Source organism: Spea bombifrons, chromosome 2 (assembly GCF_027358695.1).
Source record: "Spea bombifrons isolate aSpeBom1 chromosome 2, aSpeBom1.2.pri, whole genome shotgun sequence".
Classification (NCBI taxonomy): Eukaryota; Metazoa; Chordata; class Amphibia; order Anura; family Pelobatidae; genus Spea; species Spea bombifrons.
This window is the reverse complement of record NC_071088.1, coordinates 110,995,786-111,022,378: the sequence shown is the minus strand read 5'-3', so window position 1 is coordinate 111,022,378 and position 26,593 is coordinate 110,995,786. Positions and strand designations below refer to the sequence as shown.

The following is a 26,593-nucleotide window of genomic DNA, read 5'->3' as shown; positions in this document are numbered from 1 at the left end:
ACTGACAAGCACACTAATATATCTAATGCTTGTACCTTCCCTAAATGCTGATTTGCCAGAGTAAGAAGTAAGAAAAAACTCCCACAGGTTGTTGGACCCATCAATCACAGCCATAACCATTAATGAGACCACTTCTCATTTTTTTGGCTTCTTCTACCTATCAGTCATTGATATGTACTCTCCTAGACAGTCACTTTACCTCATTAAGGAGCTCCAAAACAGCTTGTAATGGCACCAAAACGGCTAGTAATGTGGCAAAGAATCCTAACAAAATTTCAGCACTTTAGCAGTTTTTGTTGGCAATTTTGTCAAGGATAACCCTCGTATTCGAATATTGGCACAAATGCATGAAACAGGCAATTTTTGTTAAAAACCGAGTTTGTACGAATCTGAATGCACAAGTCTAGTCTCTAGAGATCCCGATCGTGTCCCCAGCCACTGTAGTGATCAGTCGGTGTGTGTGTGAGATAGAGAGCATACTGCAAGCCTATGACATCACATTGCTGCACACAGCGATCAGAGAGCTCCACATAGGATTTTCTTGACTGCTGTAGAGAGATGATATTACAGGGCTCATAGAGATCCCTGGGGTCATAATAGACCCCAAAGTGGATCTGTATACATACACTTTGCTGTTTAAGGAAAAAAAATAACATGGAATAATTTAAATTGGGGGCTGGTAAACTAATTGGGGATATTGCTGAACATAAAAAGTGTTTTTTTGCAGTTACTTATTTTCTAAGCAAGAAAATGCACTTATTTTATCACCAGCCTTTGACAACATTTGTAGTAGTATTTTCTGTGTGTAATTAAGTACTACAGCAAACTTTGACATAGGATAGTAGTATAATTAGTATGTAGAAAGTGTTAAAGTACCACCATTTGAATTTTTCTTTTTTGCCTGGGGGGCAGTCAGATGACAGTGGCATCCTGGTGGCCTATGATTCTGTTCATTATTTTATTTTACACTTAATTTCATTTTTTTACTTTATGTTACTCAACAGTATACACAGACACACACACATGCACACATGTGTATACACGTATACAAATTTATTCCAGTACGCATGGTAGAGTTATGAATTTTTTACATATATGTGTTATTCTGAATTTGTTTTCTTTTACACTATTTATACACTGACACATAAATACACTTATATATTCACAAACGTAAATATATACAATGAAAGTCATATATACACACTGGCAAATTCACATATACACAGAGACACTTGTAGCGCAGCTTTTGATTGCATACTTGAAAATCTACGCACCTCAAAGCTCCAACCACTCTGCCCAATCCACACAATTAGTATACTTTAGCTCCGCCTAATAATTATGGTACAGATTTTATCACCAACAAGTTGCCACCAACAGTACCATACATTCTTGGTATGTGGTAGATATATTTGCAGCCCAGTATCTATATCAGCTAAGTGAATTTTATCTAGTATCAAGTGATCCAGACACTGAGGGTGGTACAGTATGGCTCCTATCATTATACATTGATCTAGACACAGATGGTGGTATAACATGACTCCTATCATTGTATAGTGATCCAGGCACAGATAATGGTAAATCATGACTCCCATTATTAAATAGTGATCCAGGCACTAAAGGGAGTACAGCATAACTCCCATAATTACAAAGTGAACTAGAAGGTGGTACAGTATAACTCCTATTATTATATAGCAAGCTAGAACCTGATGATGGCACAGCATAACTTCCATAACTATATAGTGAGCTAGACATTGACGGTGGTATACCATAAGTCCCAGCAAACTCTCTCTCTCTCATTATGACTCACTTTTTTACACTCTCTCACGCATCTTTATGTTAGTGCAGCTCTTAAGTTACTATATTATATGCATTGTATTATTAGTGTGTAGGGCACACTGACGTGATGTCCCAATGGTAAAATTTCCCCCTATTTGTTTTAAATGCCCCAGAATTCTGCAGTCAGTTTTTTATTAGATTCAGCTCAGTCTTCTTACTGGCTATATGAAAAGATTCACTTTTTAATATTTGTATTAAATAGACGTGGTCTTATTCTTTGGCTACAAAAATTATTTATACAGATAGCCAACCAGTACTGCAAAAATAATATATTCCTCTCTCTTCTTCTTTTCTGCCTTCTTCTCTATCAGTGTATGTTAACAGATACTTCATCAAGGCACCCTCTCCATTGAGTTTGTTCTATTATATCCAGGCACAGCTGGAAGTATGGTTTGGGAAAATGCTGCTTATTGTTTAATTGAACAATAGGATATCTAAATTACTGATGATAGCCTGCTTAGAAAAACTAACATACTGGTTTCAAAATGATAAACATGCTTTCTGAAAAAATTATAATCACGTTTAGGTAAAATGTATCCCCTTGTTTGATTTGTGTATACTTGCTTACTTCCTGTGCCATCAATTTTGATTCAAAGTAAAATGGTAGCGACTGACTGGTTTATATTATATAGAAATACCGTATTTGCTCGATTATAAGACGAGGTTTTTTCCAGAGCAAATGCTCTGAAAAATGCCCCTCGTCTTATAATCGAGGTCGTCTTCTAATCAGACCTCAAAAAAATTTCTGCTGGGGCCATGCTGCTTACCGGTGCTTTGGTCGCGAGCAGCGTCTCTGCTATTAGCATCAGGCGAACAGGAAGTTAGCAAAGTCCTCACATAACTCTACCTCCCCCGTCCTTCCTCTGGGGGCGGGGCCAGAGAAGTTGATCGCACAGCCGGGCCCCTGCAGAAGTCTGCGAGTGGGAGATCTGCCGTTCAGGTAAGGGGGTGGGGGGTTTGAGCGTGTGTGTATGTGTGATTAATGGAATGAATGAGTATTTAAATGTTTGTGAATGAGTGTGTGTGTGATAGCATGGATGTGTAAGGGGGGTGGTAGTGGTAGCATGGCATAGGGAGGCTGTAATCCCACTACTATCATCCCCAGGTTGCAGCATGTACTGGCTGCCTTGGCTTGATAGGAGTGTGATTGCTGTTAGCAGTTATATATATATATATATACCTCCAGAAATGCATTTTAACCCACTGCCACTCAGCCCCATGATATGGCTTTTAACCCCCTATATGCCACTATAAGGCATATCATGGGGCAGAGGGGCATATAGGGGGTTAAAAGGCATATCATGGGACAGAGTGGCAAATAGGGGGGTATAAGGCATTTCTGGGGGCAGAGTGGCAAGCCTGGGGGCAGATGTGCATAACTGGGGGGGGGCAGGTTGGCAAATAAAAGGAAATAAAAAATATATATTTTTCTCAATCATAGCTTTTATTAAATATGAAAAAATAGTTTACAGGAATTAATATTTACTACTTTTCCTATGGGGTAGTCTTATATTCAGGCTTTTTGTTTTTTTCCTAAATTAATATTTTGATTTTGGGGGGGGTCGTCTTATAATCAGGGTCGTCTTGTAATCGAGCAAATACGGTACTTCCTGGAGAGACTGCAAATAACACGGGAATTAATTAGGCAATGTGCACACATTGATCAATTAAACAGAGTTTGCAACAATCCATGATCTGCAAATCTTATTTGTTCTAGGGAAAAGGATTGAAGGGAAGATGTTTGCAGATCATGGATTCCAGTAAATCCTGCAAAGTTTTGTTCTGAGAGGTGTAAACTAGTACCATATCCAGTAGCCTGCCCTACCATACTTTCTGAATGTTTTTTGGAGGAGAGAGGGATGAGAAAAAGCATAAGGGATAAAGTGTCCATCTTCCAAGGTCCCTTTGACCATGTTCTGGAGATTTAAAGCTTGGTGGAAGTAGGGGAAGCAAATAGGTCCAATGTTCTTGGACCAAGGCGATAAGTAATTAACATAAACTTGTCCTGTCTGAGAGCAATCATGGAGAATTAGATTGTTCTCCCAGAGCAGACTTTTCTGAGATGATTTTTTGACAGAGAGACAGCCTCCTGGCAGAGATGTTTGGAGTTTTTTCCTCCCATGCTCTTTATGTAGGAAACTGTACTTCTGTTGTCCTTGTGGAAGGCTACCGATGAATGAGGGAACTCAGTTTAAATCAATCTCGGGATGCTCATAGTTCTAGGAGATTGATATGGAGAACTGATTCTGGTCCTTTACTGCCTCCCTCCCCAAGAAAGCTCCCTATCCCAAAAGAGATGCATTGGTTGTTATAGACATGCTGGGAGAGAGGATTCAACATTTTATAAAGATGAGGAAGAGTCATATGGTACCAGACCTCAAGCCAACCTCCGGAAAATGGGAAAATGGGTAAGTGAGAGCAGCCTCAATATCTCCATTTTTCTGGAGGAACTTTTAATGTGAGAGTCAGGGAAGCTTACAGAAAGTGGGTCCTCTGGAATTTCCTCTGGATGCTGAGGTTTGTCCCTTAGTTGAACAGGACGAACCATAAGACCTGGAGGATTGTCCCTCAGTCCAAAAGGGCTTATTTACCCTAGGATTGGTCAGAGTTTTAATCTCTGAGAATAATTTTCTGGCCCTGTGGCAAACCTAAACCTCCGCTATAAAGTCAGGGCTAAGGAGTTGTCAGAAGGAGAGGTTAAAGAACTCTGAAGCCAGGACCTTCTCAAAGTGGTGACATAGTGAAAAGGCTGCACTAACAGAAGAGTGGCCCTACTAATGGCTTTTATTAAGGCTATTTTGGAGGCTGTTAAGGATGATCTGGGTAAACAATCCACAGTCTTTCTCTACCTTATCTAACATTTAGGCTAAGAGGCCTACTGAGTCCTCTAGCTTCTATTGAATATTGCGGAAGGGAGTGGTTCATAATATCAGACAGGCCCGGACTGGCCATCGGGCACACCGGGCATTTGCCCGGTGGGCAGGGCCGCATTGACTTAGGGGCTGATGGAGCTGCAGCTCCAGGCCCCTACCCTACCTACGGCCGCATTAACGCAGGGCATAAGGGGCACCTGCCCCTTAAGCCCGCCGCAACTGCGACCGGGTCCGCCACTCTAAGGGGCCGGGAAGTCCCCACCAAGGCCGGCCTTACGGGTCTGCGGCCGCACAGGGTTTAAATTAAAACATCGGGGGTTTTTTTTAACTTTATTTAACATCCTCCATGTTAAATAAAGTTTTTTTTAACTTTATTTAACATCCTCCATGTTAAATAAAGTTGAAAAAAAAACCCCGATGTTTTAATTTAAACCCTGTGCGGCCGCAGACCCCTAAGGCCGGCCCTGGTGGGGGCATCCCGGCCTCTTAGAGCAGGGCGCCACACTCCAGGGGGCGGTCCGCACCGGGTGCCGCTCATCAGGGGGTGCCAACTTGCGGCACCCGGCACCCCTCCAGAGACGGACAGTAATGTCCGCCGCTGGAGGAGCAGGCTCGCAAGGGAGCGGTATTGGAGGTCTTTAACAGACCTCCGGTTCCCTTGAGTGATTTTAAGCCGGGTTGAACAGCTGCTGTGCGCCGGGGTTTGTTGTCAGATCCCGGCGCACAACACTGAAGCCGCGCCCACCGCTGTCCGTGCCCTCTGAACCGGAAGATGACAGAGAAGACAGAAGAACTGAAGAAGAGGAGCGAAGAGGAGGAAAAGGAGCTGTAAGGAGAAAAGAGGAAAGGTAGGAAAACATTCAGTGAGAGTGGATTGGTATATATGTGTGGATTGGTATATGTGTGTGGATTGGTATATATGTGTGGATTGATATATATGTGTGGATTGATATATATGTGTGGATTGATATATATGTGTGGATTGGTGTATACGTGTGGATTGGTGTATACGTGTGGATTGGTATACGTGTGTGGATTGGTATACGTGTGGATTGGTATACGTGTGTGGATTGGTGTATGTGTGTGGATTGGTGTATGTGTGTGGATTGGTATATATGTGTGGATTGGTATATATATATGTGGATTGGTATATGTGTGTGGATTGGTATATGTGTGTGGATTGGTATATATGTGTGGATTGGTATATGTGTGTGGATTGGTAAGTGTGGATTGGTATACGTGTGGATTGGTATACGTGTGGATTGGTATACGTGTGAATTGGTAAGTGTGTGAGAGTGATGGGTGTTATGCTGTACCATTTCCAATGTCTTTTTCATGATCTAATTATGCTCTAAAAGTACATCATAACTCCCATCACTCTATACTGTTCCATACAGTGGCAGAGCTGGGAGGCAGAGGCCTTGCACCCCCACCACAGGACTCCTGAAAGGTAAGTGAACTTCAAAGAGGGAGAGGGTAGATAGTTAGGAGGGGGTAGTTGCGGCGGGCTTAAGGGGCTCTGCGTTAATGCGGCCATATAGGACCAGTCAGTCCAGTCCTGACTGGACCTATTTTAAGGTGGGGGCCTGGAGCTGCAGCTCCATCAGCCCCTAAGTCAATCCTGCCCTGGCACAGGCGCGGTCGCAGTTGCTGCTTGCTCCGGCAACAATGAAAGTAGGGTGAGGGAGGGGGGTGCAGTGAGAAGGGGCAGAGGGGGGTTAGATAGTGAGAAAGGGGGAGAGGGGATAGATAGAGGCGGTACATATTGAGAAGTGGGGAAGGGGGTTACATAGTGAAAAGGGGGAACATAGTGAGAAGGGGCAGATAAGATGAAGAGAGGGGGTAGTGTGAATGCGTATGAGATTGCATTAATGAATGTGTTAATGATTTGTGTGAATGATTAAATGCAAAGATGGTACGGATGGGCTTTAACAATAAATAAATAAATAAATATGGGCTGCTCAGGCTTAAATGCCCGGGCCTATTTTTTGTCCCAGTCCGGGCCTGATATCAGAGGTCACTAAGATATTGTAGGCACTTATATCTGAGTAGGCACTTACCCGACAATCCAGGTGTGCACTTTGGGCAACTCAAACGACTTAGTTCCCTAAGATGAAAACCCCCAGAACTTAACTAAAGTGGGGTTTCTTGTCTGATGTGGGCACATTGGACCTAGGGTTTTTATTTTATTCTTGTTTTTAATTTTTGCTACATGAGGGACACAAGAAGAGGAGCCATCACACCGTCTTCTCAAGAAGAAGAGTCGAGAAATCTGCCTCTTTTCAAGTGAATTTTTTTAATCTTTGCTGAGAAAATGATAGTCAGTGGCAGCAATGGAGCAGCTTTTCTACATGTTCAGCGCTGTAGAAAAATCTGGCAGGTGCATGTATGCGCTAGGTGTGCGCTGCATCACGCGATGCAAGTGTGCACAATATACCCACTCCTGCTGTGGACAAAATCTTCTCATATAGTCTTTAAATTGATTTTTTAGGTTCCCATAGTATGTGGCCAGGCATGTCCAGCTGGTGGTCACATGCTATAGTATGGTGCGTTGTTGGTCAGGGCCCCCCAGGCATTTACCTGGTGTGCCAGATTGACTTTCAGACAGTTGCTTAGTAGTGGCCACTACACACTACACACAGTATAGTGATTTCATTCAGCTGCAACAACTACGATGGTAATAAGAAGTGTAATTAAGATAAAGAAGGCAAAAGGCCACACCCTTTCTAGTCATGGCAGATACTCCATCAACAGAGGAATCAGTCAGATTGGGACTTGCTGTGGTGTGGGCTGGATGTGCTGGATGAATAACAGAGATAATACAGACATTTTTCCATGTGGTCACCCTTCTTCATAGAATAACACAGATAAGGTAAGAGCTTCTCCAATTAGATACCTTTGCCCAAATGGGGGGGCAACCCCCCCTTTTGGGCAAAGGTGTCATCCTATCCCAGCCCTGAGGGTGTGCAGTAATCTGCCTCTACTAAATGGTTGTTTTAGTAAGTCTCTCTGTTTATTGGTTTATTTGTTAATATGCCTATTTCAATTTGTTATCTATTGTGTTATGACATTCTCATTGTCCTGCAGTCTTATTCCTAATAAATCAGCTTTTTTAGTTACACTCAGTACTAGTACTTTATTGGGTGGGATAAGCGGATCTTAAGTTCCTGCAAAGGTAGTATTTGTCCAAAATCAATTGGAACACATGCATTATTATGTATTATGGGGTGTGCGACCTGTGCGACTGCACAGGGCGCCACACTCCGGGGGGCGCCGCCGCGGGGTCCGACGCCGCCGCTCATCAGGGGGGTGCCAACTTGCGGCACCCGGCACCCCTCCAGAGACGGACAGTAATATCCGCCGCTGGAGGAGCAGGCTCGCAAGGGAGCGGTATCGTAGGTCTTTAACAGATCTCCGGCTCCCTTGAGTGATTTTAAGCCGGGTTGAACCCGGCTTCAAATCACTCAAGGGAGCCGGAGGTATGTTAAAGACCTCCGATACCGCTCCCTTGTGACCCGCGTGGCAACAGCTGCTGTGCGCCGGGGTTTGTTGTCAGATCCCGGCGCACAGCACTGAAGCCGCGCCCACCGCTGTCCGTGCCCTCTGACCCGGAAGAAGACAGAGAAGACAGAAGAACTGAAGAAGAGGAGCGAAGAGGAGGAAAAGAAGCTGAAAGAAGAAAGGAAAGGTAGGAAAGCATTAAGTGAGAGTGGATTGGTATGTGTGTGGATTAGTATATATGTGTGGATGGGTATATGTGTGGATTGGTGTATATGTGTGGTTTGGTGTATATGTGTGGATTAGTAAATATGTGTGGATTAGTAAATATGTGTGGATTGGTGTATATGTGTGGATTGGTGTATATGTGTGGATTAGTATATATGTGTGGATTAGTATATATGTGTGGATTGGTATATATGTGTGGTTTGGTATATATATGTGTGGATTAGTATATATGTGTGGATTGGTGTATATGTGTGGATTGGTGTATATGTGTGGATTGGTGTATATGTGTGGATTAGTATATATGTGTGGATTGGTATATATGTGTGGTTTGGTATATATGTGTGGATTGGTGTATATGTGTGGATTGGTGTATATGTGTGGATGAGTATGTGTGTGGATTGGTATATGTGTGGATTGGTTAGTGTGTGAGAGTGATGGGTGTTATGCTGTACCATTTTCAATGTCTTTTTCATGATCTAATTATGCTCTAAAAGTACATCATAACTCCCATCACTCTATACTGTTCCATACAGTGGCAGATCTGGGAGGCAGAGGCCTTGCACCCCCACCGCAGGACTCCTGAAAGGTAAGTGAACTTCAAAGAGGGAGAGGGTAGATAGTTAGGAGGGGGTAGATAGGGAGAAGGGAGTGAGACAGGGAAAAGGGGGTAGATAGGGAGAAGGGAGTGAGAAGGGGTAGATAGGGGAGAAGGGAGGGAGAAGGGGTAGATAGGGCAGAAGGGAGTGAGAAGGGGTAGATAGGGCAATCATACTCCTATCATGCCAAGTCTGCGAGTACATCCTGGAATCTGGATATGCCTGGGCATGATAGGAATGTGATTGCTGTTCCGGCGCTCAGCTGTGAAGCGCGCACCACGGGAAGACGGACGCCTCCCGCTCCCACCGCAGATATTGGAAAGAGCTAATACTTAATTCTCTGTTGTTATTATTTAAGCTCAATAGTTTGCATCTCTTGTTTCCCACAGTCCTCTGAAATGTCCCCTGGGTCCCACTGCCTTTCCTAAAATAATCTCTTTCTATTAATATGTTATATTGATGCATACTGTTGTGTATAGTCATTTTGTACCTAAAAAACGTCCTCTCCATGTTTAATATGCAGTGTTGGCACTTTAAGGTCTGCAACTTGTTTTGATGCACAAAAATGGGCACTCAGGCCAAAAAACGTTCGCCATCACTGATCTAGAGGATTGTAGATTATAAAAATGTACCTCCACCTGCCAGCCAAAAGGTTGGAGCTAAACACAAGTGATGCCCAAGGGCTGAAAATCAAACCTGCTTACGAGGAAATATGTAATCCGCTCAAGGGAAAGTAGTAAGGTGTTAACTGGAAAGTGCATGTACTTGTGTACACTTGTCACTTTTTTTTCCAAATCTGGTCATTCTGCCCCATGTGCTATTTGGGACAAATTTGAAGCCAGCCAATGCAATTTATCCCCATCAAACCATATTTTTTTGAAAACTAGACACCCCAAGGTATTTCAACCCATTCCATGCACTAATTCTACTACCACCTTTTGTCAATCTTTGCGGTAGTAATTGTGTTTTTTACCAAACAAATTGTTTTTGTAATTATTTTTAAAAATATTTGACTAATAACATTGTGATTAGAAAGCTGGGCTCCATTGACTTGCATGGCTGAATGCTGCACCTCTATTCAACCTGCAGGGGGAGAGAGAACCTCCAGCGTTCTCAGGAAGGTCTGAAGAGACCCTCTTGGAAACTTGTTTGTTCTTTTAAAGGACGCCGTGAACTTGTGAGGGGCAAAATCTTGTGACTGCACACCTCATTATTGAGGCATTTCAGTAACATCATTGAAACTCTGCCATACAGTGTATGATGGATGTTGACGCCCCGGGGAGGGGCCACACGGGGCTGCTGATGCTGATCTCGGTGTTGCTGAATGCCTTGACATTGAGGCATTACAGTAGCACTGTTTAAACTAAGAAAATGATCATATATCACTTTCTAAGCTTGTTTAATGCCAGGCACATCATTGGTCATTAAGTGACTGCTTTTTAAGGGTTTATCTCACTATGCTACAGATGTATAGGCAACGTAGAACAGTTCGGTATACTGCTTTTGTTCTTTCTTTCTCTGCCTATGTGCCTAGGTGAATTTTGTGCCGGCTTAGTGTAAACATGAGAACTGGAACCCAAATGCAGAGACCAGAGCACAACTAGGGTGACAGAACCAGATCCAGGCAACACAAGAATCAGCCAAGCTCAGCAGCCCCATTAGTCTGAGGGTGATATGCCATGGAAAAGGCTAAATTGATGCCCAGTTGATGGGCAGAAGGGCTTCCAGACTTTGAAGATAAATTGTGAACCTCGATCAGAGATTACCTCTGTAGGTAAACCGTGGAGTCGGTAATGAAAATGGCAAACAGGTCCTAGGCCGTTGGTAGCTTGCGGAGCAGTATCAGACCTTTTTTGGGAAAACAATCTACCGCGGTCAAAATGGTAGTGTATTGGTTAGCATGTGGCAAATCCACAATACAATCCATGGACAGGTGTGCATCAACGGGCCACTAGGCAACGTCTGAGGCATCTTGGTAGAGGTTTGGCAGGCTGCGACAAAATCTGTAACGTCACTTCTCCAAGTCAGGCACCAAAATTCTCTGGCTATGAGTGACAATGTTTGGAAATTGCGGGGTGCACAGCCGTACTACTGGCATGATGGAAGGTGAGAATGTCATTAACATGTGCTGGAGTAACATGTAGCTTCCCGGAGGGCTTGTTTCTAAGAACAATGTTGTTTCAGAGAGTGGAAGAAAATGTGATGGTAATGCCAGCTATGATTCGTTTTGGGAGGAATCATCTTCGGAGACATTGAACATACATGACAAGGCATCAGCTTTAATAATTTTAGAACCTGAACGGTAGGAAATAATGTCTTTAAATCTAAAAACAGAGCCCACCTCGCTTTTGGTGGGCTGAGCTGTTTAGCTTCACCAATGTACTGTAGGTTCTTGTGGTCAGTATGTATAATTACTGGATTCGTAAAGCCCCCTAAGAGATGCTGCCATTCTTCTAGGGCTAAGATACCTGAGGGGCAATTCAAAGTTACAAACATTGTAATTATGTTCTGCTGAGGAGAATGTTTAGAGAAGTAACCATCTCAAAAGCATCAACCTTTAAGACAAATGTCTGACAGATGTCAGGGTGCACTAATACTAGGACACTAGTGAAGAGTTGTTTCAATTGTAAAAGGCAGTCTTAGCTTCAGGAGTCCAATGCCGAGTGTATGTTCCCTTCTTAATCATAGCCGTGAGTAGAACAACTACATTTGTAAAGCCTCAGATGGAGTGTCTGTAATAATTGGTGAACCCCACGAGTTGTTTTGTAAGGGTTTGAGCTCAAGGAGTTGCAGCCATTGTAAGATGGTGTCTTATTTTCCAAGACCTATCTAAAAGTCAGTTGGGGTAATCACATAACCCAAAAACATTACTCTGGTAATTTAAAATTCACGTTTCTCTAATTTAACATACAGTCTGTTTCTCTGAGACGTTGTAAAACCTTTTTACCATGTTCACGGTCAGGAGATCAGGAGAGTGTATCAGAATATTGTAAATATTTGTAAAGACAAAGTCCTTCTCTGAGATGATATGCTTTCTCTTCTTCAGACAAGTCCTGATCTGCATGGGTTCCTTTAGTGGTTGTGGTGACCTTCAGGAGGAGAAAAGCGGGGTGCAAGACAAACAAACAGTCTTTTCTGATGGTCACAATAATATATTCCCTAACTCAGAGATCAGGTTGACCCACATAAGCAATAAGGTTTTCAGGATCAGGTCTTTTGCTGCAATTTCATCCTTTCAACAGCCAGAAAGTCAATGAGTAAATGCAGTGACCAGACCCTTTTTCTTCCAATTCACCTTTGTGGCTAGGGTAAGAATTCAATGGCATAATCAGATGCGGGTAACCTGCCTTAGAGAAAACAAACTGGGAGAGGCTATATAGCTTCTGCCTCGCTGGTCAAACACTTGACGGAGAGAAGTGACAAGAGAAAAAGTCTAAGTAACTATTGATGATTGGAACATATCAGTTAACAAGGAAATTATGTATCCCACTGTAGCCCTGTTGTTGGGAAAGAGACAACTCAAACTGGATAGAATATTGGTTCAGGAATCCATAACAGCCAGCTGTATCTCCCCCATAACAGGTAGGTGGAGGGTGATGTGGGGACTGGGTCGAGTCAAAGAACAAGCTAGGTCAAAGCCAGTTAAGAAAGTCTGTATCTAAAGACTACCTTTTACTCTTTTGGTTGTAGGTAATATGTAGGTGACTGTGTACATTCCAGAGTCCATGCTAAACATTACTATTGCTGAAACAAGGCCTTTATCGGACAATAAACAGTAGCTGTCTAACCACCCGAGCTACAGCAACATTTTTTTTTAAGATAAATTCTATCCAGTATTAAAAAAGACACTCTAGCCAACATAGGTCCTGTCACCACCCTGGGTTAAAAAGTGCTGTTTAATAATCAGTGGTTGTAATTTCTATATATGTCGCCTCTGCTGTCTACAAAGTGCCTTTTGTAGTGGTATATGCATTTATTTTTTCTATTCCCTTCCTTTTCCCATTCTTTTCCTATTCTTATAATGTCCACATTTGTGCCACTTCACCTGAGGCGAGGAATCTTGTACTGGACATTTTCTAATCAGCAAAGATCCTTACTATATTTTTTGTTTTCCTTTTGCAAACTGGAAATCTTTAAGTCTGTCTCACTCCACAGAACTAAAGCTACATGATTGCTTGTATTCCTCAATTAAATGCATATTATGCATATTAATGCTTAATTCCTTGCAGTATACTCCTTGTCAGAGACCATCAATGTTATGGTATGCTTAGGCCATCTACAGACTCACTTGAACCCATTTATGGACTCTAGTCAAGTACTTGGACTCCTTTGAGCTGGTTACTGGCTTTTATTTATTGTGACTGGTCACTGTGTACCTACTAAATTACAATAGAAGCCTATTACTAATTCACTTCCATATACTATGGGTTGGAAGAAGTGTCAGTCTCTCTACCCTAAGGAAGCATCATTAATAAGTCTTAAAAGGAAATGCAGATTCTTTTTAGGTTGATCTCTCCTGTGAGTCATATTTTGATTTGCTTTCTTGTAATAAGTTTTACATTAAACAATTGTATAGAACCATCCTTGTATGGTCAAGCATTAACAAAATGTTTATTTAAAGTTTTTCTTTAACTGCTTTGAGAGCTGCACAGAATTTAGTACAGAAGTAGTGGTTGCTGTACACAGTCACAATCCAAACTATTAAACTATTAAAGTGATACTATCTCATTGGTTCTTGATTTTCCTTAGGTGATTAAGAGTTTCATAAGCAGCTTGTATCTCAAGGAAATGCTGTTCAGCTTCTTCTGGCCGGTGGCGGTTGTGATCCGGATGCCAAATTTTCACCAGATCCCTATACTGCCGATTTATCTCTTCTAGTGTAGCTTGAGATTCAACTCCTAAAACCTAGAACACAATAAGTCAAATAAAATAAGGTGATTAATAAATTATCTGTTATGTGCCCCAGTCACTATATTAGCAGGTTGTTTAAATAAAATTATGATTAATATTATTAAATCATAGATGATATTTTCCTTTTGAGGACTGCTGCTATAAGATGAAGATGCCGCTTAAATTATCACAAGGCCATAATTCAGGTAAAAGGAATATTATAAATTGTAGAAATAAATACCCAAGTCTGCCTGGTTAACTTTTTTCTTTATACTTTCTTATACTTTGTATTTAAGCTTTTGTTGCCCCATCCAGAATATTTTAAAAAAAAATTTTAGTCCTCAAAATGACTTTAAAGTGAACCTGTTACCTGAACAACTTTTAGTATTATGGAATGTTTTCCAAAACTGTCCATCAATCATGCTTTGTATTTTTCAGTCTGCATAATTGTTTTAGCAACCTTGGTTTGAAAAACAGTAATTACTTTAATAATGAATTCAATTGTATGCAGGGTTAAACTTGCATGGCTAATTATTTCTTAGTCCTGAACTAACCTCTGTTCTAATGGAGTTGACTGAATTGGATACAGATTTCAGACAATGACAGTGAAAAATATATAATTCACTCTAAGGCACTGCTAACATTAGAACTAATGTATATATTTGGCAATTTATGTAAACCAAGAGTTCACATAGTACTTTAAAAAAGTTTAAGTTGTTTGAGATTTTTTTTAATGAGATTACTCAGTGAAGCCATTGAACAATATTCCATTTAAATAAATGAATTACTGAAAATTTTCTACCCATCATGATAACATTTACAGGAAAGGATAAGTTGAAAAAAACATGAAAGAGATGTATTCATTACCTTGCAGGCCAGTTGCTCTTTCTCACTTTGGAAGCTTGCCACAAACTCATAGATCTTTTCCCACTCCTTGAAGTACTGATCTTGAAATCCCCCTCCACCTGTGAATAGCCCCCAAGCCCGATATGGCAGGAGCAAGACCCTCTCCACTAACGCACTGAAACTGGGGAAGATACTCAGCCAGTTCAACATGGCGCCGATACTTTCAGCTATATAGCTTACGGTACGGCTTGTATTAAGTAAAGCACTATAGGCTAATGGACCAGTAAATGCTAGGTAAGCCAAACCAATACGATATAGACGGAGACTAAGGTTTTCATCTTTCTGGCGATGTGATCGGTAGCGCCTGTTTTGCTGTGCAGTGATGCTCGCAGTGATACTGATTGGGATCATTGAGATGGCACGGCCATAAAAGACTGGAGAGGTAAGAAAAGCGGCTATCAGCGTGTTTTTCAAGTCAGAGGTCTGTTCACCCACACAAGCCACCAGATGTACTCCTAGTCCAACTGCAAGGGGCAAACCTATCAGATAGAAGCTGCTTAGAGAAGAAAGCCCAATGGCTGCCACCAGGCCAAAATAAATTCCAGTAGTTAACTGTCCAATAAACCGCACAGGGTTAGCTGGTGGTACTCCTTCCTTGACTTCATTTTTAATTTTCTCTTGACGGTTGCACTGGTGTACAAGTCCAGGGATCTTCCAGAAATCCCATGCCCATCCCATCCCAAAACCACCTAATGTCAGCATCCAAAGTAAGGCATGGCTATCTCTGCCCAAGTAGATGTGATGAAGTCCCAGAGGGCCACCTAATGCCCAGAGTCCATATGCAACTAGATATCGTTTTCCCATGATGGATATTAACAAAATAACCAGGAATTAACCCATAGAATCTCAAGTTATCGCACGCATCATGCTTACTAACTGCGGACAGAGAAATGACTACTTCGAGTGGCTTGAGCCACACTTCCGCACCCAGTTCTGCATGCACACAGACTTTGCTCTTCTCAGCAATGATTGCCTTCTGGCACACATTCATTGTCCCAAAGGTCACAAACAGCTAACCCTTCCCCCTCTACACATGGATACAAACTCACATACTAGTCTCTGCTGACAATTTTTCAATAAAGTATTATTTTAAGACATAATTGATAATTTGTCATAATTGAAGATATTTAGGACCCAGCATGCTGTTGTACCCGTCAGTCTAACTTGCAGCCACTAATATATAATATGACCTTTATAATGCTGGTTGTCAACAGTGAAAAATCCTGGGCTGAGAAGTTGCAATATTGTATGGAACGGTGCTATATGGTAAAACCCACATTTTGGGCTTTTTGCTATTATTTTGTGGGTTGCAAAAGACTAGCTGTCCAACCAGAAAGCAAAACCTATTGTTAAGTTATTGCCCCAAGTGGGATCTAGGATTGTGTTTTGGTTTATGTTTTGTTTTCTATGAAAACAAACCCTATTCATTAAATGCACTTAGATTTTACTTCTTAGGGAGAAAACATCCTGCAAAGCAGTGACCTTATCACTATATATCTAAACTATATGTACAAATGATGGAGGATTTAGTTATATAAGGACACGGGCAGCCTCTAAGAACAACTTTGGATATGTCCGGGGGGCTATTCTGTTACAAGAGGCAGAATGCAATATTTGTTTTACCTCCAGACTTTCCTATGAAACAGTGTAGACTATTTGTTGATAAAAACTCATGAATAGCATTTCTCATGTACAGTATTATAATCTAAGGAGCTGTAAATAAAGAGTTAAGCAATAAACATTTCTTTGTGTGGGCTGAACCGAGAGAAGTCGTCAGGTAGACAGATACTGTAAGCTATACCTTACACATACCTTAGACATAACTAAATGTCAAGAGAATGGGAGCGTCCCTATAGCAGGAGTGGAACCCAGTGGCAGAGAGCCAGATGAATAAATTAGTCTAGAACATGGTAACAGACAAGAGCATAGGAGATATCATGGTCAGTACAAAACGTGGTAAGGCAGGCGGCGGAGATGCAGGGTCCAAAAAGGAAGCCAAGGGTCAAAAGCCAGGGAATCCAATGATATAGGGAAGGTAACAGGAGCAGGGAATGAGGATAATAGTGCTTCTTCTGTGTGTACAAGGCAGCAGAATAACTCAGCAGAGAAGCAAGGAACAGGTTGGGCTTGAAAGCCCACAGGAGCAAGGAATGCCTCTGTTGTCCAAGCAACGCAGGAGTGGCTGATCCCTGGGGACCTATAGAATCTGCAGCAGGATCCGCTGATCCTGAGATGGAGACATGCTCTTCTCAACAATCACACTTCCGTTCACAGCCAGTGGTGGAGAGATGCCATGATGGCACCCGTCATAGACTGGGAAAGTGGGACCCCTGGGCACCATTACAGTAAATGACGTTCCTCTTCTTTGCATTAAGCATTGTTACATTTCAGCAGGATCATGCAAAAGCTGATAACTTGTTCCATTCAAAGTAGCAGGTAAAGGAGACCACTATCATACCATAAAAACTATGCCTATCCATATCATGACACCACACACCAGTACCATGCCGCACATAACTGAGCAGGAAACAGAGGCCCAACTATGTGTGACAGCCTAGAGCAAGGTGATCTGGAAATTTCTTTTATTAAATCAATTACTGACAGGGTTGTCTATACCACAATGAAAAACTGTCCAGGACCCAACAGCCTCAGGTGTTCACACACAGGTAGACTGATTGTCTTTCCAACTAATAGTTTGTTCTACAAGTGTGAACAAAAAGTTCTTCCTGTTCCAGGGTGTGTGCCTTGGAGGCACAAGAGAGATTCCATGCTTTGTTGGATGTCCCTTTTATGTTTTCAAATACAGGTGCTGGCAGTACATGATTATTAATGTGCTTCATACATTCCAGAGCTCATAATGTCAGTGATAGTAATGTTTATCCTGTTTGGGATGATCACATAGCACACAGGTGCTTATTTACATAAGCTTGTAACAAACTAAAATATCCCTTAATATAATTAAAGCTGGAACAAATGTCTTCTGTGTTTAAGAAAGTGTTACTGTGAGTTAAGCAAGTTCTGTTTCCTATTATTTAAAAACAAAAATGTTAGGCATGATCAGAAAACGTAACTGGTAATCTAGACATACATACTGCATACATGGGCACCCAGGGCTCCATTGAGAAACGTGGTATCATAAGCTATGGTTGTTTTCATTTTCTTATCGGTTCATTATAATAAAATGTATATAATGGCCTTTACAAACCCAGAAAAAAGGACGCAGCACACCTCTTCAATGGAACCTGGAATTTACTCCAGGATAAAGCAGGCAAGCAGTCTTCATGGACTTTTATTAGGGTAAAATGATTTATAAAGACATTTGAAGACCAAAACATTGCCTGTTTTATGTTGGAATAAATTACGATTTCCATTAATGAGGCGTGCTATCTCCTTTTGGTCTTTTTTTGTCTGGTATATAAACTTTCAATTCATTCTGCATTTAAATGTAATAAGCAGATGTTTTGGCCTTGGCAGGGTACACTGACCAATGAATGGCTTGTCAACATAGAGCATGTTGACATGGCCATGTGAAATTTAAAGTCAAATGTAATTTAACCATTGATTCTCCTTCTATCCTTCAAAATTAACACTCAACACCCAATTTAATATTCACCATGATGAGAGATTTTATGCCATTTAACGAAGGCCAAGGTCAATTTGCGATCTTTTTAACCTTTGAGGCGCCTCAATGACAGTGAGTAGGAGAGGAGAAATGTTTCAGCGTTGAAATGTTTATAGGAATAATTATTTCATTATTAGACAGTGACTGTCTCTTTAAAAACTGTACCTATCGTTTCCATTAAAGAAGCGCATACTTGTTTATCAACCAGCAGGTGGCGCCAAAGATTCATTTGATTAGTGAAGGTATGGTATCATATTTGTATCATAACTGCATTAATAACAAATTATTCCAATAAGATACACTCGGTTAATAGGATATTAAGTATACCGTGTAACACCGAGAGCGAAGCTAATGTTATTAAACACAAAGTGTGTCTACTGCGTTAGATTCAAAATTAAACTGCTTTTCAGCAAAATATTACATTAACAGGAAAACACTTTGCAGAAACATTAAGTCCAGCATTGTTAAATATGAAGCTATTAACACTGGGAGAATGTGCGCTCTCAAGTTCTATGCAAGTATTGTTGTGATGGCTGGCTGTAGCATCCAATGGTGATAACAGAATTCACATCTAATTAAAAATAAAATTCAGAGGAAAACTTTACAATTTTTGGAAGGCCTAAATGTCTACAAAATAATTTTAGCTTTTCTTTCTTTGAATTTTTAATCGCATGCAGTGGAAAATTTGGTGGTGGGGGGAAGGCAGGGATTAAGATGTGAGAGCCCAGATGGAGACCCACGGCAGAAGGGACATTTGCAGAGACACAAACAGAATCAACTTCCTACTTCCTGTCATATGAAAGAATTGTCCAGTAAGAAGCTCCTTTTGTTGTGAGCTTGTGTTTATGGCGGTCAGTGTATATGCAGATGTGTGAGGATATCTCCGTATGCATATGGTTGTGTGTATTAAGCATATGTATGTCTTAGTGTGCATTATATATTTGTGCGTCAATGTAGCAACACAAGAAGCTTCCATGACATATCTGAAGATTTTTAATCCGCCTTATCTGATGAGTACTGGGTTATCTATGGACAGTCGGTTAGCTGGTGTATAATTATATTGGATGGGGTGTTGTAAATGAGTTGCCCCAGTGGCCTCACCTGATCTTTATCCGCCCCTGGTGGAGGATTTTTGAGATTTAACATGGCTGGCGTTCCGCACTGAGCCAGCAGAGGACAGTAAGAATTCACTTAAGACTATTTACATTCACAATATTTATTTTCTTCAAAATTGAAAAACATATCCTGTCACAGGTTTTTGAAGTGCAAACATTTACAGGGCAAAATGGCAAATTCTTGACTGAGGGTTAAGTGGATCTTACTCTTGTGAGGCCAACATTATCCTTTACCATGTATGCATAGACAGGGCTCCACTGGGAATTGGGAAGAGACCTCCAATAGCAGAAATACAGACTGGCCAATTTTTGCCTATAATCACGTCCCACGAGGTTTGGTAGGCAAATAACCTCCCATAGTTGGTGAAGTTAAATCAGCCCATCAGCAATTCCACATCTGTAATGTAAGGGGATAACTTAATGTCCACTTAATGAGGATGCAAAGAATGCACATATGCCACAGAATTACATTGTAGTTGTAATATTTATGCTATCTATACATAGTGTGTGTATGCGTGTTAACTGTGTTAGTGGGCTAGTATGTTACTGTATGTGTGTATAAGAATGTTAGTATGGTTGAGGGCTGGCCTGGGGGCAGTTCTGCAGGTCAGTCCAAAATTCTTCAAATAGGGCTGGTCTAAATTGGACCTGCGTACTCATGGAGGTCACGTAATGCAACAATACGTGACCATGCAGTGCTATCAGAGCTGCAAAGAAGGGCTGCATGTAAGGGGAGGATGTCAGGTCGGAGGTTGGAAGTGTGATGGGAGTTAGTTGTGATGATAGAGTGAGGATGTTTTAGTGAATGTCTGTTATGGTGAGTGTGTGTTCTAGTGCTTATATTAGTTAACCAAAGGACAGGGGGCTGGGGGACCACTGGGGCTTACCTACCCCCCCAAGGCCAGATGGTGCCAGCCTTCTACCTGATGGAGCTGCCCTGTGTTACAACAACAAGGATAAAAGAACCAGGTTGTTCACCCACCCGGACCCAGCTACGAATCATGTTGCTTATGCACATTAATAATAAATGTGTTTGTAAATAAAAATGTTAAATAATAATATAAATACATCTTACAGATCTACTGCACATGCCAAGGAGTGCACCTGGAAAAAATGCCACAAATAAAAAATGTAAAGCTTGTTTGTCACTAACATAACAACTGTTTTTCTACAACCTCTTGGGAAAAACTTGCACACAATTTTTACACTCCAGCACTAAAGAGGTTACATGCAGACACACAGAAGAAAAAATGTCTACTGTGCCTTTCACCCAGGACCTTTTGGCGACGTGTTTGCACTTAATGCGCATTTATTTATATTTATTTTGCATTTCCTAGTTAATGAAATATTTATTAATAAATTCCTTAATTGCAAATACGGATGTCCTCAGAACTTTTTAAGAATACACAATTTTAATGCAGGATTTATATATGTCAAATGTAGGTACATCAAAAGCTATCCCTAGGGCAGTCACTGTGTAATATGGGAAGAAATCTATGTTGTCACATCTCAGGTGTTGACATCATCATCATCATCATTCTACCATATGTTAAATTAGAAATGTGTAGTGGACTCTAGATTTAGTTTTTTATGGTTTGGAATGTACATGTAAAATGAATCCATTTAAGCTGCGCTAATACTCTTTGTGCTCAATTTAATCACTTAGGATAAGTTGTTTTCTATTGATTTTAGCATAACACCAATTAATTTTTGGACAGGTGATAGAATCGACCTCATTATGTGCATGGCCTAAGTAAGATGGTACAGGACGTATGCAGATGAAATACACAACATTGATTTATTACTACATCTAGGAAGATTACAGACAGCCATGGTTACCACCGTCAGTAAGCTTCTCATGCAGAAAGTTGAGTGGGCTTGAGATGAGTGGGACCTGAATAATGCATAGTGAAGAGAATTTAAATGTTCAATTCTCCTGCAAGCACCTGGTTTAATAAGCACACCTCTTTTTTTTTTTTTTTTTTTTGAGATCTGTTAATAAATCAGTGTGTTTCATACCTCTGCCACCTGAGTCGCACACAGGTGTTTAACAAGTTGAGCTCCTCTAAGAAATTAATATTATGTTCTCCTATTTATGTCAGCTGCTTATCATTCCTACACATGTGCAAGTTAAGGCACCCAGTATCCCCCCATGAAGCAAATAATTTTCCCATCCTGCCTCAGGTGATGGAAACGACCTATGTATTTTATTTTTGCTATTTTCTGTCTATCTATCTTTGAGGGATGGATTACTGTGGTTTGCCTTTGCTCTTTTTGGGGCTATTTCTGGATACTGATATCACTTATGTGTGTACAGCATCATGTGCTGTTTTGCAGCCCACAATATACACTCACTGGCCACTTTATTAGGTACTTCTATTCAATTGCTTGTTAACACAAATAACTAATCAGCCAATCACATGGCAGCAACTCAATGCCTTTAGTCATGTAGACAGTGTCAAGACAACTTGCTGAAGTTCAAACCTTCTTGGGGAAGAAAGGGGACTTAAGTGACTTTGAACATGGCATGGTCATTGGTGCCAGACGGGCTGGTCTGACTATTTCATAAACTGCTGATCCAATGGGATTTTCAGGCACAACCATCTCTAGGGTTTACAGAGAATGGTCCGAATTAGAGAAAATATCCAGTGAGCGGCAGTTGTGTGGACGGAAATGCCTTGTTGATGTCAGAGGTCAGAGGAGAATGGGCAGATTGGTTCGAGATGACAGAAAGGCAACAAAAACTCAAACAACCAAGGTATGCAGAATACCATCTCTGAACGCACAACACGTTGAACCTTGAAGCAGATGGGCTACAGCAGCAGAAGACCACACCGGGTGCCACTCCTGCCAGCTAAGAACAAGAAACCGAGGCTACAATTTGCACAGGCTCACCAAGATTGGACAATGGAAGACTGGAAGAACATTACCTATTCTGTTGAGTCTAGATTCTAGCTGCAATATTTAGATGGCAGGGTCAGAATTTGGAGTAAACAACATGAAAGCATGGATCCATCCTGCCTTGTATCAACGGTTCAGGCTGCTGGTGGTGTAATGGTGTGGGGGACAATTTCTTGGCACACTTTGAGCCCCTTAGTACCAATTGAGCATCGTTTAAACAGGACAGCCTACCTGAGTATTGTTGCTGACCATGTCCACGCCTTTATGACCACAGGGTCATCTGATGGCTACTTCCAGCAGGATAATGCACCATGTCACAAAGCTCATCTCAAACTGGTTTCTTGAACATGACAATGAGTTCACTCTACTTCAATGGGGTCCACAGTGACCAGATTTCAATCCAATAAAACACCTTTGGCATGTGGTGGAACGGGAGATTGGCAGCATGGATGTGGAGCAGACAAATCTGCAGCAACCGCGTGATGCCATCATGTCCATATGGACCAATATCACTGATGAATGTTTCCAGCACCTTGTAGAAAGTATGCCACGAAGAATGAAGGCAGTTCTGAAGGCAAAAGGGGGTCCAACCCGGTACTAGCAAAGTGTACCTAATAAAGTGGCCAGTGAGTGTATATATATATATAAAAATATAACTTTTTGCTCTTTTAGTCCTATTCTTTTACTTCTAGATTAACCAAGCGATTTAATGTGTGCGATCTCACCAGGATGTCATTGCCCTTGATACTGAACTGCCTCTTTGGACACAGAGGCCGTCCTCGGGAACTGCTATTCCTGATCCCCACACCGGAAGTCTTGCGCCAATCACACACCACTTCCATTATGAATGGATTCATCAATTTCTAAATGAACGGATGCATCTGCGTTCCTGTAAAGTGAGTGCACCCCACCAATCCGCAGCCTCGGTAAAGTGAGAAAAAAAAAAAGTAAAAAAAAAGAAAGAAAGTAAAAGAAAAGTTATCCAGCAGTAGGCTGGATTGCAGTGAATGGAGGTTCCTGGTGCAGGTGACTGTCCATTGCTGGCAGGGCCACACCAAGGCGAAATCCGCCTGGGGCAAATGTTAAAATGCCGCCCCCCCCTTATCTACCCTTCCTCTCCCTCCGTCCCTGCCGCCCCCCCCCCGTACTTACCTTTCAGCAGTCCTGCGGCGAGTCTCCCTGTTCGGTCTCGGTGCCGGCTTGTAATGCTGAGCACCGGAAATCTACCGGCATTCAGCATTACAAACCGGCACCGAGACCGAACAGGGAGACTCGCCGCAGAGGAGAGAGAGAGCGGGTACTGACCACTCGGCGCCACCCTTCTCTCTCTTTCGCTTAAAAAAAAACAACAAAAAAAAGGCTTGGGGCGGCGAAGTGCCGCCCCTTCAAAAGTGCCGCCTGGAGCGGTTGCCCCACTCGGCTCCATTGTCGGGCCAGCCTTGATTGCTGGGAGTTACTTTATGAATGGATGCATCACGTTCTTTATTGAATGCATGTGATTGACGTAAAGTGGGTGGTCCGAATCAGGAGCCTCAGAAAATAAAAACTAAAAGTGTGCCAACAGGTTGCAAGCTGATCTATAGTTAGATCAGCTGGCTGGTACACAAAAAAACCTGATCCCTGCACAACCAGAACCCCATCTGTAAATAATATCAAAAAATGGAAGCACAAAAGATGCACCTGCTTTTGTAGATTACAGCCCTCAGCCCATCTGATGACACGAGTGACAGAACTTGGGGCCCACAAAAGCGGGTGCACAAGAAAAGCAAAAGGCTGGCATACTTGTGACAATCCATCTTTTTTTATGTAAACTGTGTTATAATGTATTATCATTTAACCCTTTATTTCCTATATTACTAACTTGCCCTATTCTGTGTGTTATTGTGCAGCGAGGTGAGCGTGTCATGTAGTGGGACATTCTGTAGTTATTTCTGTAACCTGGAGATGCAACTGAATACTTTTTTTGGTGGATTTCTCAGTTGCATGTAATCTGTGCAAACAGTCCAAAAAAAAAAGTTTGGTGGAAAAACAATGAAAATTAACATAACAGTTCCCTTTGCCAGGGATTGGTGACCAAATGGTTACATGATAAGTGTCTAAATGCTCCTATTGAAATACCCTGGGTTGTCTTCCCTCCAAAATATATCCTTTTGTGGGGTTATTTTGAGCTGCTGGGCTGCCAAACAGTCCAAAATGAGACATCGGCCCCGTAACTTCCAAAATCCTGAAAAAGAAAACCTGTGCATCTCTGTTTTTTTCAAATTCAACTGAACATATTTGGGGACCATTTTTACAGATTGTAAAACTAGTCTAGCAGTGGTGTTCCTACAAATATGTCAAAATTATGTTTGAAATGATACTTTTATTTATAAACACTAATGTATTTATTTATATCTTCAGTAAATATATCATTGGTTATATTCATTGTTGCCTGGCTGACACCTATGAGGAGTATTTAGGATTCTGCTGTGAGGCTGTTCTCACACTGTACAATGGATACATCTACAACAACAACAGGCATTTATATAGCGCTTTTCACCCAGTGGGACATTAACTTAATGTAGTTACATAATTGGACATTAATATGGAACAATAAAAGTGAATTAGTCGACCGCTTTGGAGAAAAAGATGAATTTTAAGCCTTTTTTTTAAAGGCTTCCCTGAAAGAATGTGGCAGTGAGTTTCGGAGCAGCATGGCAGAATGCAACTATGCCAAAGCCAACGGTGAAGCCAAGACAAGAAACCCAAAGATTTACTGATGGATTTTTTATTCCCCATATTATTCTGTTGTTCTAAATTGGGCTTCTTGTGAAAGGAGGGAGGACTAAGCATTCATAAGCAATACAAATTTAATAAGGACATTTTCACTATATAAATAATGCCCCCTCCCTCTCAGTTTGGCCTCAGGGGTATAGTTGGTACCGACCAGCCGTACACAGTTAGCAAGCGCTGTCTCCCCTATTTACACAGATTAGCATCGAGCATGCAGCCAGCTCCAGCCAATTTGTACTAATTCATTATTAATCAGAGACTTCTCCTTCGTTAAGGACGCTCAGGGTAGGTTGATCGTTGCTATTAACCCTCCATCTGCGGGAATAACCCACCTACCTCCCAGGAAATTCTAACTTGATTTTAATCCCAAAAGGTTATGAAAAGCAGTCAAGAATAAAACATTAATCTATTTTGTGAATTTAACAAGGATAAAGGATGGACATCATTACTAAATGCACTTATATGACAAAATATTTACAGTAAATGGGTGATGTATCATACTATGTCCTATCACTACATTTAGGAGAAAAAAAATACATCATTTCTAATGATAAATGCTTCATGAACAAATAGCAAATATCACATAGTCAATCTCCCTTCATTTTAAAACATATGACGTCCATAGGCGTATATGGCATTAGAATATAAAGTGAAACATATAAAATAGAGTATGAGCAACCATTAATCTGACAATATTCAAGAAGTAGGAGAATAGCACCTCAATATATTATGCTAAATAACTCCTATCACACAGAGTATATAGCATGTATCATATTGTGATGAAGGGACCCTTACTGGCAGTCTTTGAAGACTAAATGCAAATAGGTGATTCATCTCCTTGTGGATTCTGTGGAAGGGATGAAGAATTAAAATATGCAAAATACATAAGAAAAAAGGAGGCCTGTTAAAAAATATTACCATGTATAAGTAGAATAAAATAAATACACTTAACATATGGAAAATAAACACAAAATAAAATTGTCACATGTACTATGGGTACTTTTATAAAAAAAAAAAAAATATGTTATGAAAACCAACACCCTGACTTTAAATATTCCTTGTGTTTAATTGTATCAATTAATTAAATAAAAGACAATTATAATACTTGAAATTAAACTTTTTGGAGGCGTAATGTATGTTAAATAAAAACCAAAATGTTTTTATTCAAGAATTTTAATTATCACGTGTGGGGAGAAATGTAAGTGTTAACTGCTTTTTGTTAAGCTTCTCTGCGTTTTAAAAGCCATATAGAATAGGGAGTATTTTCTGATTAGATGATGGACAAGACATTGCACACCATTTTGAAATGTAAATGGTTAACCAGTGCACAACAGAGGAATTGACCAACTGCAATTG

General features: G+C 41.1%; 2 protein-coding genes across 2 annotated transcripts in view; one reads left to right on the top strand and one right to left on the bottom strand.

The window, feature by feature from the left end:
• MCRS1 (microspherule protein 1) overlaps positions 1-26,593 on the top strand; it is a 224,560-nt gene that overhangs the window by 99,465 nt on the left and 98,502 nt on the right. The gene's annotated exons all lie outside the window — the stretch shown is intronic.
• DNAJC22 (DnaJ heat shock protein family (Hsp40) member C22) lies at positions 13,616-15,772 on the bottom strand. The gene is made up of 2 exons (XM_053455595.1): positions 14,789-15,772; positions 13,616-13,936 (listed from the first exon to the last, which is right to left on the bottom strand). Exons 1-2 carry the CDS (start codon positions 15,629-15,631, stop codon positions 13,757-13,759), a joined length of 1,023 nt encoding a protein of 340 aa, XP_053311570.1. The 5' UTR covers positions 15,632-15,772; the 3' UTR covers positions 13,616-13,756.